Genomic DNA, 14,475 nt, shown 5'->3' with positions numbered 1-14,475 from the left:
TCTGTGCTCCTGCTCAGTCTGTCTGTCTGTCTGTGATCCTGCTCAGTCTGTCTGTCTGTGCTCCTGCTCACAGTCTGTCTATTGGCCCTCTGATGTTTGACAGGAAGGTCAGGTGACAGGCACAGCCAGGCATTCTGAGCTTGAGGCTGTAGGAAAGTCTCTTTACTGGCTCTGGAGGAAGCAGGTGACATAAGAGGCTGTAGGAAAGTCTCTTTGCTGGCTCTGGAGGAAGCAGGTGACATAAATCTGGCCAGCTTGTGGTACAGGGCCTGCTTCCTTATTAAGGATAGCAAACATGCTTGGGGAGTCTGCACTTCTTTGTCCCTGTCCCAGTCACAATAGACACAGGTCCTGGTTTGTCTGTGTCTTTCAAGTTTCATCAATGTAATAGCTTATACCTGCCATCCTGGCACTCAGGAGATTAAGGCATGAGGATTGTCTTGTGTACAAGGCCAGCCTGGGCTATTAAGTGAGAGCCTGCCTGAAAACAAAATAGGCGTTAGGTAGATGGCTCAGTCAGTGACACTGTTGCCATACATGCGCAAGAGCCTTAGGTCATCCTCAAAATCCATGTTGGAAAAAGACAAAATGAGCAAACAAACCAAAGACCGGCAACCGAGAAACAGGCATGGTGGCCTGCACTTGAAATCCCCGTGCTGTGAAGGATCCTGGGAAACCTAGCTGCACTGGTAAGCTCCAGGCCAATGAGAAACAGTTCAAAGAGCAGGACAGGTAGTTCCCAGCAATGTCCTCTCGGTTCCACATGTACTCAAGCACACATGCCCCACCCCACACCAGCGACTGCGGCCAATGGGACTTGTTTGTTTGTTTATTATTTTTGAGATAGTGTCCCACTCTGTAGCCCAGTCTGGCCTTGAATTTGTGACAATCCTTCTGTTGCAGTCTCCAGAATACTGGGATTACAGGCTTGAGCCAGCACTCCCTGTTGAATTTGTATCCATCATCTATCTACCTGTCTATCTATCTGTCTTTCTGTCTGTCTGTCTTCGATGAGATAGGGTCTCATCTATCTCAGGCTGGGCCTTGAACTTGCTATACAGCAAAGAATGATCTTGACCTTCTGGTCCCCCTGCCTCTACCTTCCAAAGGCTGCGATTACAGGTGTTTATGACCATGAGGCCATGGCACAATCAGTGCATTGTGCTTAGACACATACTTATAACCAGAGCTGATTTATGTTCTGTTAGAAACTGGCCCCAAGGCTTCTTGCAAGCACTCTGCCAATTGCATCCCCAACCCTTGACATTTCATAGAAGCTTCTCTTTAAATTTCAATTTCTTTTTGCTCATTGCCAAAATGTCTTTGTCTATTATTTATTTATTTTGAGTCAGCGTAATCTTTATTTCAAAATAACTTTTTATGATATAAAAATGTGAAAAATCCAGCAAAACCAGAAATACAGATATATTTTCCTAGGCTTTCACACTTGTCGATTTTTATTCGTGTCTCATTTTCAATACAATTTACAACACTGTCCCCGACTCCAGTCTGATTACACACGTGCTGAGTGGCAGAAAGGTCTGGAATAAATACATTAAAAAAGAGGCAACACTGTGAGAGCAAGCGCCACGCAGTAGGCCCTTCCTACGGAAGTGGAAGGAGCAAGCGCCACGCAGTAGGCCCTTCCTACGGAAGTGGAAGGAGTGAGGGGGAATGGAGTTTCGGCTAAAGCTCTCCAGTCACCTTTGTCTTTCGCTCCTTGCTTGAGGAGGCATGGAGCTGAAGTTCCCTTCTTCTGGATGGGGACCTCCCTGAACAGCTCATCCACTTCCCCATCCGTGAAGCGAGCAGCCCCCTCAGGTCGTCCTCCTGGACGGTGCCTGTCGCTTCCCCATCAAAGCAAGCAAAGGCATTTCCGATGACATCCTCAGGAGCTGTGCCGTTCAACTTCTCAGCAAACGTGGTGAAATTGACGGGCCTGGGGCCTCGTTCATCATGGCATCCAGGTAGGCGTTGGTGGAGAAGCAAGCACGTGGTGCAGGTCCTGCTTGTCGATGACGCCATCCTGGTTCTGGTGGATCATGTTGGAGGCCTCTTTGAACTCTGGGATCTGGGACTGGCCAAATGTGGCGAACACAGTGGATGCTGTGCGCTGAGGGCGCTTCTCGGTGGGGTCTTTGCCGTTTTGCTTGACACGGTGTGTTTACATCAGATCCGACACAGCACGCTCTGGAGAGACGACTCGACCCATGACCCCCTTTTTAAATTTTTAACCTTTTCTCTTTGTTATGTGTTTGTTTATGTTTTTTTTTTCTTTTTTTAGACAGAATCTCTCTACATAGCCCTGACCATCCTGGAGCTCACTATGAAGAACAGGTTGGACCCATTCACAAAGATCCACCTGCCTGTCTCCCGAGTCCACATCCCCTGGCCTTTCATGTGATTTTTAAGGATACATTTAAAAGTAGTTTTTATTTTTAATCGTGTGTGTGTTTACGTGGTGGGGGAGGGCCATGCAGGTGCCCACAGCAGCAAGAGGAGGGTGTTGGGCTTATTTATGTATGTGAACATCTATGAGAATGTGCCTGAGCCACACCCCTCGGCTGTAGGTCAGAGTGAGATGTGGCTCTCTCTCCCCATGCAGGTCTCAGGGATTGAACTCAGGTCATTCAGGCTTGGCAGCCAAGACTTTTACCTGCCGAGTCACCTTCCTTGGCCTTCTCTCAGGTGTTTCAGTCACAACTGCGGGAAAGAGACTAAAAAGTCCAGAGAGAGACAAACAACACCAACTGTTAGCGGGCACGGCGAGTGGAAAGCGTTTCTCCTGGTGGGAAACTCCAGGGGGACTGCCCTTTGAGAGCTGGCAGTTTCTTTCCTTCTTTTGTTTTGGGGCTAGGGTGGGATTCGAGTCTGGGTCTCGTGTACCCAGGCTGGCCATGAAGTGGCCATGTAGTTGAAGTTGATGTATAACCTCGACCTCCAAAGTGCCAGGATTACAGATAACTACAGGGGTGCCCAGCTGGCAGTTTGCTTAAACGTTTTTCACTTACATTAGGAGGCATCAATTCCACTTCAAGAAGAATAACCCCCCTCCCTGCGCCAAGACTTAACAGCACCCAACAAAGAGCCTAGATGCTCACCAGCTCATAAATGAATAAAAAGAAATGAGTTCTAAATAAAACACAAAGACTTCCTATGCTGGTTAATCTCAATCAACAACTTGAGATCTAAAATCGGTGGAAAGATGGAAGACAAGCCTCCAGGAATGATCTTTACCGAGTTGATTGATATGGCAAGTCTCGTCCACCATGGGCGGTGCCATCCCCTGAGGTTTCCAGACTGTATAAAGCAAAGACAGGGCACCGAGGAGCAGCTTGTATTCATAGCTCTCCATGTCATTGTTATGGATGGAATGTGGCCAGCCGCCTCACATACCTGCCACCTTCACTTGCCCACAACAGACAGGACCTGGATCTGTGAGCGAAAACAAACTGTTTTCCCCTTAGGTTGCTTCTGTTATTTTCTCACAGCAACTGGAGAGGTAGGTGGGACACAACTGGACCACAAAACACGGAAGTATCCAGTGAAGAAATCCAGATGCAGCCCCCCCCCCCCCCCCGGGGATTTGGTTTACTAGTCGGCAGTGACAGGAAACAGGTTGGTAGCTACCTGGATCTCAGGATGGGGCACACTGACTGTCAGGGGAACTTTTGGAGGTAAATTTTCCACATCCATGGCAGCAGAGGATTTGGGAGTGTGCATGGTTACTAAAGGTCATCCAGCTGCAGGGTCCTCAGAGCTCCCCCCCCCCCCCCCTTTTCTTTGACACAGGATCTGGCGCTGTAGCCCAGGCTAGTCTTGAGCTCAGATCACCCCACCTTGGCCCTCTGAGTGCTGAGGCTAGGGGTGTATTTACCACACCTGGCTCACACATGCTCTTTACTGCTGGTAAGTTAGGACCTCGATAAACAGGAAAATGCGCCCGGAGAATGAAGTGTGACGAAGGTGGGGCGGTGAAGCCCCGGAAAGCTAGACAAGGCCTCGAAGCAAACAGGAACAGCAGTGTGCAATGAGGCGGAAGGCATCCCTGTGTCAAGGTCGCGCAGAGAAGCGAGCAAACACACGTAAAACAGGCCTACCTCATTAAAAGGACTGAGTCTTGGCTGCTGTGCTCTGCGGGGGATAACGAGACGTTCCAGAACCAGTTGAGGGCAACAGCCACACTGCCCAGCAACACACACGTTACCACACCTTAAACGGTCTGGTCATGGTGCCCCACACCTAGAACCCCAGGACTTGGGAAGCTGAAGCAGAAGGATTGCCATGGGTTTCAGGCCAGCCTGGGCTACACAATGACATTGTTTCAAAAAAGAATAGACAGATAAAATTAATGAAGTAGGGTCTGGAGTGATGGCTCAGGGGTCCAGAGCACTGGCTGCTCTTGCTAGAGGTCCAGGGTTCAGTTCCCAGCACCCACATGGTGGTCCACATCCACCTGTAACTCCAGTTCCAAGGTGTCTGATGCTCTCTTCTGACAACCGAGGGCACCGGCCATGCACTTATATGTATGTAAAAACACTCATACACATAAAATAAAAATAAATAGTAAAAAAATTAAATAATGAATTTACTGGCATGTTTACTATAATAAAAACATATTTGCTAAACTCTCACAATATATAAGTGGGTTTGCATGACCCCAGGGAGACTGGGGGCCAGGGTCATGGTCTTCGGAGAATACAAACTCTTGTCTCTTAGGTTTGGAGCCTGAGTCCCTGCTTTGACACCCACTAGGTCCCCTAGGAATCTGGAGAGCAGAATGGGAGAAGAGTTGGACAAGCTGAAGAGACCCAGCTATACTTCTCAGAGCCAAATTTTGGCTAACCTCAGTCCTGCCTTGGCTCTGTACCTGCCTCTGTCCTCGGAGCCTCTTTGGTTTATTGAGCAAAGCAGGATAGGGCCTGAGCCTGGCATTGCCTAGTGTGTAGGCGCATCTCTCATTTTCTCCACCAGAGGGCAGTAACACCCCACAGCATCGCGGCCCCAACTAGCTCTAGGTGGTTGTTCCCAGGACAAAGGCCTCCCAGGGATCAGAGGTCTGCACACGGTCACCCCTTGCAGGAGCTGGCCCTTCCTTAAAGGGAGCAGCAAGAGTTCTTAGCTAATCTACGGTTCCTGGAGGCATCCAGGCCAGTGTCGGCAGCCCTTGGTGGAGAGCAGTTCTTGGAAACACAGCAAGGGGGCAGTGGCCCAGCCAGCCAGGGGAGACCAGGTGGGGGGCTGGGTTCTGATACCGGTACAGGAAAAAAAAAAAAAAAAAAAAAAAAGCCGTGTTGGAAGAGGGTGTTTGGACACCTGGTCTCCAGCTGCCCACGTAGTACCTGAGCCCACACCTCTCCTCTGGGCAGCTTGCTTGTTCACCTGCTCAATAAAGTAAATGTATGTTCTTTGTTCTCAGCTCCATGATGGGCAAATAATGCTGTCTCCCTCCTTAATCCACCCAAATCCCTTGACCAGCTTTTTGTAGCTCCAAGGAGCCTTGGCCAATCAAAGGGAAGCTTGTGTGGCAGTAAACCTGAAGGTGGGGCTTCCTGGGCCGTGTCACCAGCCCTCTGTGCTTTCCTGGTTTCCTTTCCTGGGCTCCTGGGTTGCTGCCTGCCGAGGGAGGCTGAAATTGCCACAGAACAACTCTCTCCCCACACATCACAGTACCCCACTAGGAGTGTCAAGGCTGACTGGACTGTGGCCGCTTATCAGGGGCTAAACCACTTGGCATTTCAGCGTTAGCTATAAGGAGGTACCATGGCAATGCCAGTCTCAGAGTTGCCCGGAGGACTAAGGCTGCATTGGGATCCCTGGCCAGTCGTGATAGCTTGGAAGTGGGGCATGATGACATAGCAGTGTAGGCAGAGAATCTAAAAAGAACTCAGTCAACAACCCAACAGAGAAAGGAGGGGCTCAAGGGCCCTTCACGAACAGTCTCTAAAAGCAACCATCTCTCTGCCGTTGGCCCGTTCTCGGTAAAGTCATCACAGACGGGATATGTGCCTGGGACCCTGAATGTCTCATGTGTTAGGACAAACATGAGTCCCTTGGCCTTGGGTCCTTGCTTTGCCTGAGTGGAAATCACCAAGTGTGACCACATCTCTACTTCTCCAGCTCCGAATTCTTCCTATACCCTGGCCAGGGCTCTCTACCACAGATCACCTTGACAGAGCATGACACACAATATGGGGCTCATTTACTGAGGGGGGCTATGGGACAGAAGCTCAGTGTCTGAGATGTCCCAGAAACATCCTCACATTCTTCCCAAGGTGGAATCAAAGTCCCCCAAGATACAAACACGGCTGTGAAGGGACAAGTGAAAGGGGCTCAGGCCACACAGCACAGGTAAGGAAGGAGCAGAGACCCAGCCTGGTGCAGGAGAGACCACAGAGGCAACGGGAGAATGGCTTGAGCCAGCTAGAGACTGAACCACGGAGAACGGATGGAGGGGTTGGAATGTGGGGTTTCTCCAGGAGCACCTTTAGACTTCGGGGGGCACAGTGTAAGTCAGAGTGTTAGCAGAGTGACACTGGGCGGGGGAGTCACAGTGTAGACATGGTGAAACCATCCCTGGGCCCTTCTGAAGCGTTTCGAGCCTACGGGGAAAAAGGGCTCCTGGATGTTTCCTTGTCTCTATCTGGAGCCTCTTACATCCTGCATCTCTTCCTCGGAGCATCTTTGAAAGCCTGCCACCCCCCTCTGGCTTCTGAATCCACAGAGCCATGCTGCTGTTGCTAACCTTGGCTCTCTTTGCTGGCCTCATGTGCAGAGTGCAGGGCGAACTTCCACACTTGGCTTTTGGAGGTTGGTCTGATGTGTGTCACTGGCCCTCAAGATCTGGTTACATCTATCCTTGTTTATCCTGCCTAAGACATACCTGACTGGTTGATTAAATGGCCTCTACCTGGGCATGGCAGAATGGGGTAGATGTGGCTACGGTTCCCGGCTTCCAGGACAGGAGAGTCATGGGAGACTGACAGACAGGAGCTGAGGAAGGCAGACACTACGATGGGTTAGCATGGAGAAGAAACCCTGCGGGAGAGGAGGAAGGACTCCAATAATGGCATGAAAAGACCCAGATAAAGAATACAAGCAAGTACCATGGGGTATGGATGGAAGGTGGACCAGATGAGGAGGATTAGGGTGGATGGCATTGGATGGGGGCTGGGAGATGGATGGTGAGGTTATTGAGCCAGTATAAGTGAAATATCTGCCCAGCCCAAGGTAAATTAAGGCAATTATAAACTCTAACAGGGGTCTGTGTTTTACTATTTGTGATAGCAGGTTAAATAATACCACCGTGATAATCACAGGGGTAAGAAATATAACCCAACACATTTTTTTTTTTTATATTTACTACAACACTTGGTGTGTAACCTTCATCTCCCTTGTCCTGGTTTAGGCAAAAGGACCTCTGGAGGTGAAGGACTGGTTCTGGGCACTCTCCCAATGCCTGCCCCTCAGTCTCCCTTTCTTCAGAGATGTAGAACAATAATTAATATGTCCTTATCCTGCACCGAGGAGACAGTTCACTGAGTGAAAACGCTTGCTGTGTAAGTGTGAGGCCCTAAGTTTGGGTTCCCAGCACCCACATAAAAGATGGTACACCCTTAACCCCAGAGACAAAGTCCTGTGGGACCACTGGCCAGGTTCCAGCCCAGGTAGAAAGCTCCAATCCAGCGATCTGACCTCGAACAATAAGGCGGGCAGCTGGTGAGGTGGCCCTGTGAGTAAGAGCCCCTGCTCCACAAGCCTGAATGCCTGAGTGGGGATGCCCAGTGCCCAGGTTAAAAACATCCCAAATGGCTGTGAGCATCTGTAACCTCACTATGGGGCAAGGCAGGCAGATCCCAAGAACACCCTGGCCTGCCCTGGCAAAGAGCTGGAAACTCAGAGAGAGACACATCTCCAGGCAATGAGGTAGCTAGAGATGAAAGAAGACACTCAGTGTCCTGCTCTGGCCCCTGCATGCATATGTAGCATACACATGTGCATGCGCACTTCAGTAACGGCAACAGAAGCACATTTTATTTCGATGCTGTGACTGCAGTCTTCAGCTTTGTGAGACAGGCTCTCAGGCTGGCCTTAAGACTGAAACTGGGCCATCTCATCCTCTCAGGTGCTGGAGATTCCAGGCTGGCACTCAGCTACCGCCATATTTTAAAAAGAAAATGTTTGGAGCCTGGCTTGTAATCCCAGTCCAGCCCTATAATCCCGGGAAGCTGGGTCAAGAAGATCACAAATTCAAGACCAGTCTGGCTACAGAGTCTCTTCAAGGTCAAGCTGGACAACTTAGTGGAACTGTGTCTCAAAATGAGAAGCTAAAAGAGGATTGGAACCTGACCTAGTGCACTTAATGCCAGGACTCAGGAGGCTGTGGCAAGAGGATTTCCACCATGAAAAAGTTCAAGGCCAACCTAAGTTACAGAGTGAGATCGACATGGATAGATAGATAGATGATAGATAGATAGATAGATAGATAGATAGATGATAGATAGATAGATAGATAGATAGATAGATAGATAGATAGATAAAGAGAGATAGAATGTGTCAAGCTCTACTAAACTCTCAGAATTATTAAATAAGTAGGTGATGGCCTGGGATGGCTCAGCAGGCAGGGGGCTTGCTCCTAAGCCTGGTAGCAGAGGTCGATACCTGAGCCTACATGATGGATAGAGAGAACTAACATCAGCAAGTTATCCTGTGACCCCCACAAGCATGTCATGGCGCAAATGTGCTCCCCCACCATACAATAAACAAATGCCCAAACGTAAACAAACACACAAGCAAATGTTTGAGTTATACTCACACAGAAGAATTCTGCAGTGTTTATCTAAACTCCAAATTGAATTGAATATCCTCCCTATATTTCATATGGAGGCTGAATTAGGAAGTAGCTTAGTGAGTAAGAGCAAAAAACAAAACAAAAACAAAACCTAGGGTTAGGAATAGGCTAGGAGACTTGGAGAGGGGACTTCTCTTTGCAGAACAGGTGTCAGGGCCTCTGCTTACACCTGACAACACCAGGCTGAGTGGATCCTGCCTTGCTGGCCTCAGTGTGGCTGGGCTTCGTTTGGGGAACACAAGGGATGAGGCTCCAGAGGGGAAACTGAGCTATGCAGAGCCTGCAAAAGATTCAAGCTCAGGATGGGTGCTGTGGCAGACTTGGCCATCCTGGCACAACTGCCCAACCTGGGGCCGGACTTTCTGGGGACCCCCGGGAGGAGGCATGTGTCCCAGAGAGGTGGATGCAGAAAGAATCTGTGGGTGCCAAGGCCAGGCTGACTTGGCAGGGCTAAAGCACTTGGCATCTCATTGTCTTTAGCTGTAAAATGGGCACCTGAGCGATGCCAGCCTCAGAGCTGCCTGGGGGACCAAGGCTGTGTTGAGAACTCTAGCTGCCCAGGTGATGGGAGCGGCCATGAGTAGAGTTTGGAAGGAGCAGGCAGAAGGCAGTTGTTTTAAGTGAAGACTCTGAAAAGATCTCCCATAACAAGAGTGAGGGAGGTAGGAATTATGCCTGCATGTTCTCCAAGTCCAGGCCTGCCCCACCCTTCTGGGTGAAGCCATGGGCAGACTGTGACTGCTCTCCCCTCACATGTGCTCATGACTCTGCATGTTTCATTTGCTTGAGACAAACATGTTCCCTGGCTTTGGGTATCTGCTTTGCCAGGACCTATGGAAATCACCAAGTGTGACCACGTTCTCCCTCTTTGAGCTCCAAAACCTTCCTGCGAGCCAGTGGGATTCAACAGGATCCTTCCTGAATTTGCAGAGGATGGCATGGACTGTGGAGTTCATTTGTTCAAAGGCAGCAGAGAGGAACACAAACAGTGTCCAAGGATGTCCTGGATATTTCCACACATTCTTGCAGGAAACCTTGCCAAGGGCGGGAACACGGAGGTCCCACCGAGGCTATGGCTGAGTGGCATCAGGGTATAAAGGGACAAGCCAAGGAGCTCAGGCCACACAGCACAGGTAAGGAAGGAGCAGAGACCCAGCCTGGTGCCGGAGGACAAGATACAAGAGGAAAGGGAGAATGGCTTGAGCCATTCTAGAGGCTGGACCATGGATGGATGGATGGATGGATGGATGGATGGATGGATGGATGGATAGATGGATGGATGGTTTGGAATATGGGGTTTCTCCAGGAGCACCTTTAGACTTTGGGGAGCACAGTGTAATATGATAACAGGAGGTGTCTTGCTCAGAGCTTAGTCAGAATGTTAGCACGGTGGCGTTTTGGGGGTCACAGTGTGGACTTGTGGGTGAAACCATCCCTGGGCTCTTCTGAGCCTTTGAGTCTATGGAGAAAAGGATTCCCGAATGTTCCCCTGTCTCAGTCTGGGGTGTGGGGATCCCTTATACCTGATGTCTTTCCCTCAGAGCCTCTCTGAAGTTCTTGCTACCCCCCTGCGGCTTCTAAGCATCAGACTTGTGCCCCAAACCCTCAGCAGCCATGCTGCTGTTGGTGACATTGGCTCTTCTAGCCAGTTCCACCTGCGGAGCCCAGAGTGAGTACCTGAGCCTCCTTTGTGGCATTCACCTCCTGAATGCTGTCCTGGGTGTAAGGGTCTCTGAGTGAGGGAGTGCTCCTGAGCACTCTCCTACTGCCTCCCCTTTCCAGACAATAAGTATTTCTACATTCGTGGTGAAGATCAGGGGGAGCTCAGAGGTGTCCGGGTCTTCTTAGGTCATATGTCTGCCATCAATGGGTGAGTAGAACTCTGTTTCCAGAAACTTCCTTGCATGCTCCCAGGTTGCCCCCACCTCCCATGGCTTATCACCTGGAGCTCTTAGAGGATTTCCTGGCTCCACACCTCTAATATTACCCAGCATTCTCTTGGCCTCTACTTGATCTAAACTAGCCAACTTGGGGCTGGAATGCCCAGGCTTGGGTAAGACTGGACAGTCCTCAGGGGGGCCGGTGGAGAGGGACCTCTGACTTCCTAATTCAGAAAGGACCAAAGAGGCTTCAAGGGCCCCTCCTCCAGGTAGCTCTGGAGGCCTAAGCGCCCCTTGGTAGTGACAGAAACTGCTCACACGGTCTGAGAGACATCCTTGTCTTCACAAGACATGAAATGTGCTGCTGACTCAGCCACTCTGGACCTTTCCTCTGCTCCAGAAGGGGCAGCCATTCCCTCGGGACAGGCAGGTCTTGACTATCCTCACCACTCTCTGCCTCTTGAGAGCTGTTGTTCTCCCAGAGCGTCGTCAAGACCTTGTGCTACTATTGCCAAGCTTGGTAAAAGCAAGCACGGTCCCCAAATTCACAGAATTTCAGATGAACATGAATAGTCTCTTAGTGTGTGTCCTGGGTGACATTGAGGTTATCTCAGTCCTTCAAACATTTGATGTTGGGCCACTGGGGAGAAGGCCCAGTGGATGAAGTGTCTGCCATGCAAGCATGAGGCCTTAAGTTTGGATCCTCAGAAGCCATGTGACAGCCGAGAGCAGCAGCCTGGGTCTGTAACCCTAAATCTGTGGAGCAGAGATGCGGGAGCCTGCCAGGCTGGCTGGCCAGAATCTTACCCAAAGGGCAACTCCAGGTTCCCCTGGAGACTCTGCCTAGAAAACTGAGGAGGCCTGCCTGGGAAAATGGCAGGGAACGCAGGAAAGAGCACTTGCTGTGCCCATGTGAAGACCCAGGGCCAGCTTCTCAGAACCTGTATAAAAGGAAAGCTAGCCTGGAAGGGGGGAGGTGGTGGGACGGAGGGGCCCAGTGGGGAAGCCCTGGAGGCAGGGACAGCAAGAACCCAGGGGCTCTGGGCCCAGCTGCAACACTGAGCTTTCACACAGGGAGAAACCCTGTCTCCAGGCAATAAGGCAGATAGCCACAGAGGAAGGGATCTCACACACATGCATCACAGATCGGCAGACAGACACACGCACACATAGATAGACACACATGCACGCACATACCCAGGTGGAGAGTGATTGAGGAAGACACACACAACGGCACGCACACATCGCCTGCATTTACAATTCACTACTGACAACACAGATATGCTGGGTTTTCTTCCTGGTTAAAATGCTGGGGGTTGAATCCCAAGATATACCACTGTGTTTTGTCTGTAGCCTTCAGTTTTGTGTGACAGGACCTCACTGTGTATCCCAGGCTGGCCCTAAGCTTGGAATCCTCCCACCTCATCCTCACAACTGCTGGAGAGTATGCAGATTTACTTTAAAAGTGTAATATTGGCGCCCGGCCCGGTGGCCCACTTCTGTATTCTCAGCTACCCAGACGGCAGATGTTAGAGGATAGCAAAGATGAGGCCAGTTTGTGCTACAGAGTCACTTCAAGGCCAACCTGGCCAACTTAGTAAAACCCTGTCTCAGAAGAGAAAGCAAAGATAGGGCCAGAGCCCAGCATGGTGGCCTGTGCCAATAATGTCCGAACCCAGGAGACTGAGGCAGGAGAATGTCCATCATCAAGAAGTTCAAGAAGATTCTGGCTACAGTGAGATCCTGTCTCAAAGCAAATAAATAAACAAAGCAAAGATCAAAGGAAAAAAGAGAGAGGCGAGGCAGAGTTGGGGTATGGCGAGATGAGACTGGGAATACCTTAGTGGTTTGTCTAGTATGTGTGAGCCGCAGGTTCGATCCCCAGTGCCGATAAAAGAGTGGCAAGATGACCCTGTAGGTGACAGTCTCTGCGTCCTCACCTGGATGCCTGAATTTGATCAACCTAAGCCAAATGGTAGAAGGAGAGAATCAATTCCCTGCAGTTTTCCTTTGACCTCTATAAGGGTCACAGCACACATGAGCCCACATAGACAGAGAGACAGACACACACACACACACACGAAATAAATGTCAAAGGGTGAGTAAATAAACTATGCAGTGCTTGAGGTATAGTTACACAGAAATTAGTAACTGATTATCTGAATTATTTCTAGAGGCCTATTTGGGATTCATCTTTGCAAGCAAGAGAAGAAAGAGGCCGGGGTTAGGAACAGTCTAGAAAACTTGGGGTGCACTTTCCTTCTTTGCTTAGTAGGACAGCTGCCGGAGCTCCTGCTCCCACCTGACAACCCCGAGGGAGAAGATCTGGTCTCACTGGTCTCTGTCCCCCAGAACCACCTGCCCTTAAGTGAAGGGCCATCTCTGGTCTGCTGGCCTCAGCAAAGGGTCTCAGTGTGGCCACCAACTTCCAGAGGGCCTTCTCTTTGGGGGAAGACCCCAAAAGATCCAGGCTCAGGATGGGCTTCAGTGGGAGAGCTGGCTGCACAGACGTCTGACCTGGGGCCAGTCTCTCTGATGACTCATGGGGAGGGGTGTGTCCTGAAGAGGCAGAGGTGCGAAGGAGCAGCTGTGGGCTGCAGGCCAGGCTGGCAAGTCAGAGCATAGTGTGACACATCTTCTGGGGGCTGAAGTGAAGCTGGGAACTAGGATAGGGCACAGCTTTGGGAAAAGGCTGACCCTCCTATGCATGACATGCTCTCTTCCCAGCATTCAGCTGCTGATTGGTGAGGAGTGGAGTTTAGTCTATGGATCTCCAACACGAAAAGAGCAGACGTTCCTGCTGAAGAACGGTGAGCACGTGATTGCAGCGGAGACTAATAACGGCCTCTGTATCCGGTACCTGGGGCTGTGGACCAATTACAGACGTAGGGCCACTTTGGGTATGAGGAAAGGCTTTTTCCTCAGAGACCCTGGGCATCCCGGCAAGCATCTACTAACTATGGATGGCAAGTACCTTCCTGGTTACTGTATCACTGAGCTGGGCTTCAAGTGGGGACATGGTCCAGAGGATCTAACCTCGGAGACGCCAGAACAGCCGAGTCCAGACATTTCCAAAGAGGAAGACAAAGATGAAAAAGATGCAAGCAATGGTGAAGATGGAGATAAAGATGGTGAAGATGGAGATAAAGGAGGTGAAGAAGCTGTTAACCATGACAAGGAAGCTGATAAAGGAGGTGAAGAAGCTGTTAACCATGACAAGGAAGCTGATAAAGGAGGTGAAGAAGCTGTTAACCATGACAACAAGGAAGCTGATAAGAGTGATAAAGATGAGAGCAATGAGGAAGCCAACCCCAGTGACAACAAGAAAGCCTGTGAAGATGGCAGTGAGGACAACAGTGACCAAAACAAAGACAATGAGGAAGCCTCTAACGATGGCAGTGAGGAAGCTGAGAAAGATGACCAAAAGGACAACGATAAGGAAGATGAAGGCGACGAAGGAGCTGATAACGAGGACAGCAAGGAAACCTGTAAAGATGGCAGTGAGGACAAAAGTAACTAAGGTAGAGGCAGGGAGGACTATTAGCACCAGGGCGCTCAGAGCTCTGTCCTGTATCCCCACAATGCACCACCTCCTCTCAGCCAAGTGCACCCACCTGGAGGGACCAATATACCAGGTGACCCTGGGCCGGGGGAGGCAAAGCCCTAATGGCCTGTAGTGCTGTGTTCAATAAACTATGTGCATGTATGTGAGCCTGTGTGGTCCTTGTCACCAAATGGAATGGG

General features: G+C 50.3%; 1 protein-coding gene and 1 pseudogene across 1 annotated transcript; one reads left to right on the top strand and one right to left on the bottom strand.

The window, feature by feature from the left end:
- The window catches only part of LOC129674425 (myosin regulatory light chain 12B-like), a 3,291-nt pseudogene extending 1,131 nt beyond the window's left edge, over positions 1-2,160 (bottom strand).
- Positions 2,161-9,923: 7,763 nt separating this feature from the next.
- LOC129674424 (prostatic spermine-binding protein-like) lies at positions 9,924-14,251 on the top strand. Its single transcript, XM_055604383.1, has 4 exons — positions 9,924-9,984; positions 10,434-10,520; positions 10,634-10,721; positions 13,459-14,251. Exons 1-4 carry the CDS (start codon positions 9,924-9,926, stop codon positions 14,249-14,251), a joined length of 1,029 nt encoding a protein of 342 aa, XP_055460358.1.
- The last annotated feature ends 224 nt before the right edge of the window (positions 14,252-14,475 follow it).

This window comes from Psammomys obesus, unplaced genomic scaffold (assembly GCF_907164565.1).
Source record: "Psammomys obesus unplaced genomic scaffold, mPsaObe1.curated_primary_1811, whole genome shotgun sequence".
NCBI classification, from domain to species: domain Eukaryota; kingdom Metazoa; phylum Chordata; class Mammalia; order Rodentia; family Muridae; genus Psammomys; species Psammomys obesus.
The sequence above is the reverse complement of the archived record's forward strand: the minus strand, read 5'-3'. Positions and strand labels throughout refer to the sequence as shown.

What these genes read in the sequence shown, in the direction of transcription:
- LOC129674424 (XM_055604383.1), top strand. Translation starts at nt 9,924, where the DNA reads ATGGCTGAGTGGCATCAGGGTATAAAGGGACAAGCCAAGGAGCTCAGG. An exon ending in GCTCAGGCCACACAGCACAG is followed by an intron (nt 9,985 to 10,433) that starts GTAAGGAAGGAG and finishes GCGGCTTCTAAG; the next exon opens with CATCAGACTTGTGCCCCAAA. An exon ending in CATATGTCTGCCATCAATGG is followed by an intron (nt 10,722 to 13,458) that starts GTGAGTAGAACT and finishes CTCTCTTCCCAG; the next exon opens with CATTCAGCTGCTGATTGGTG.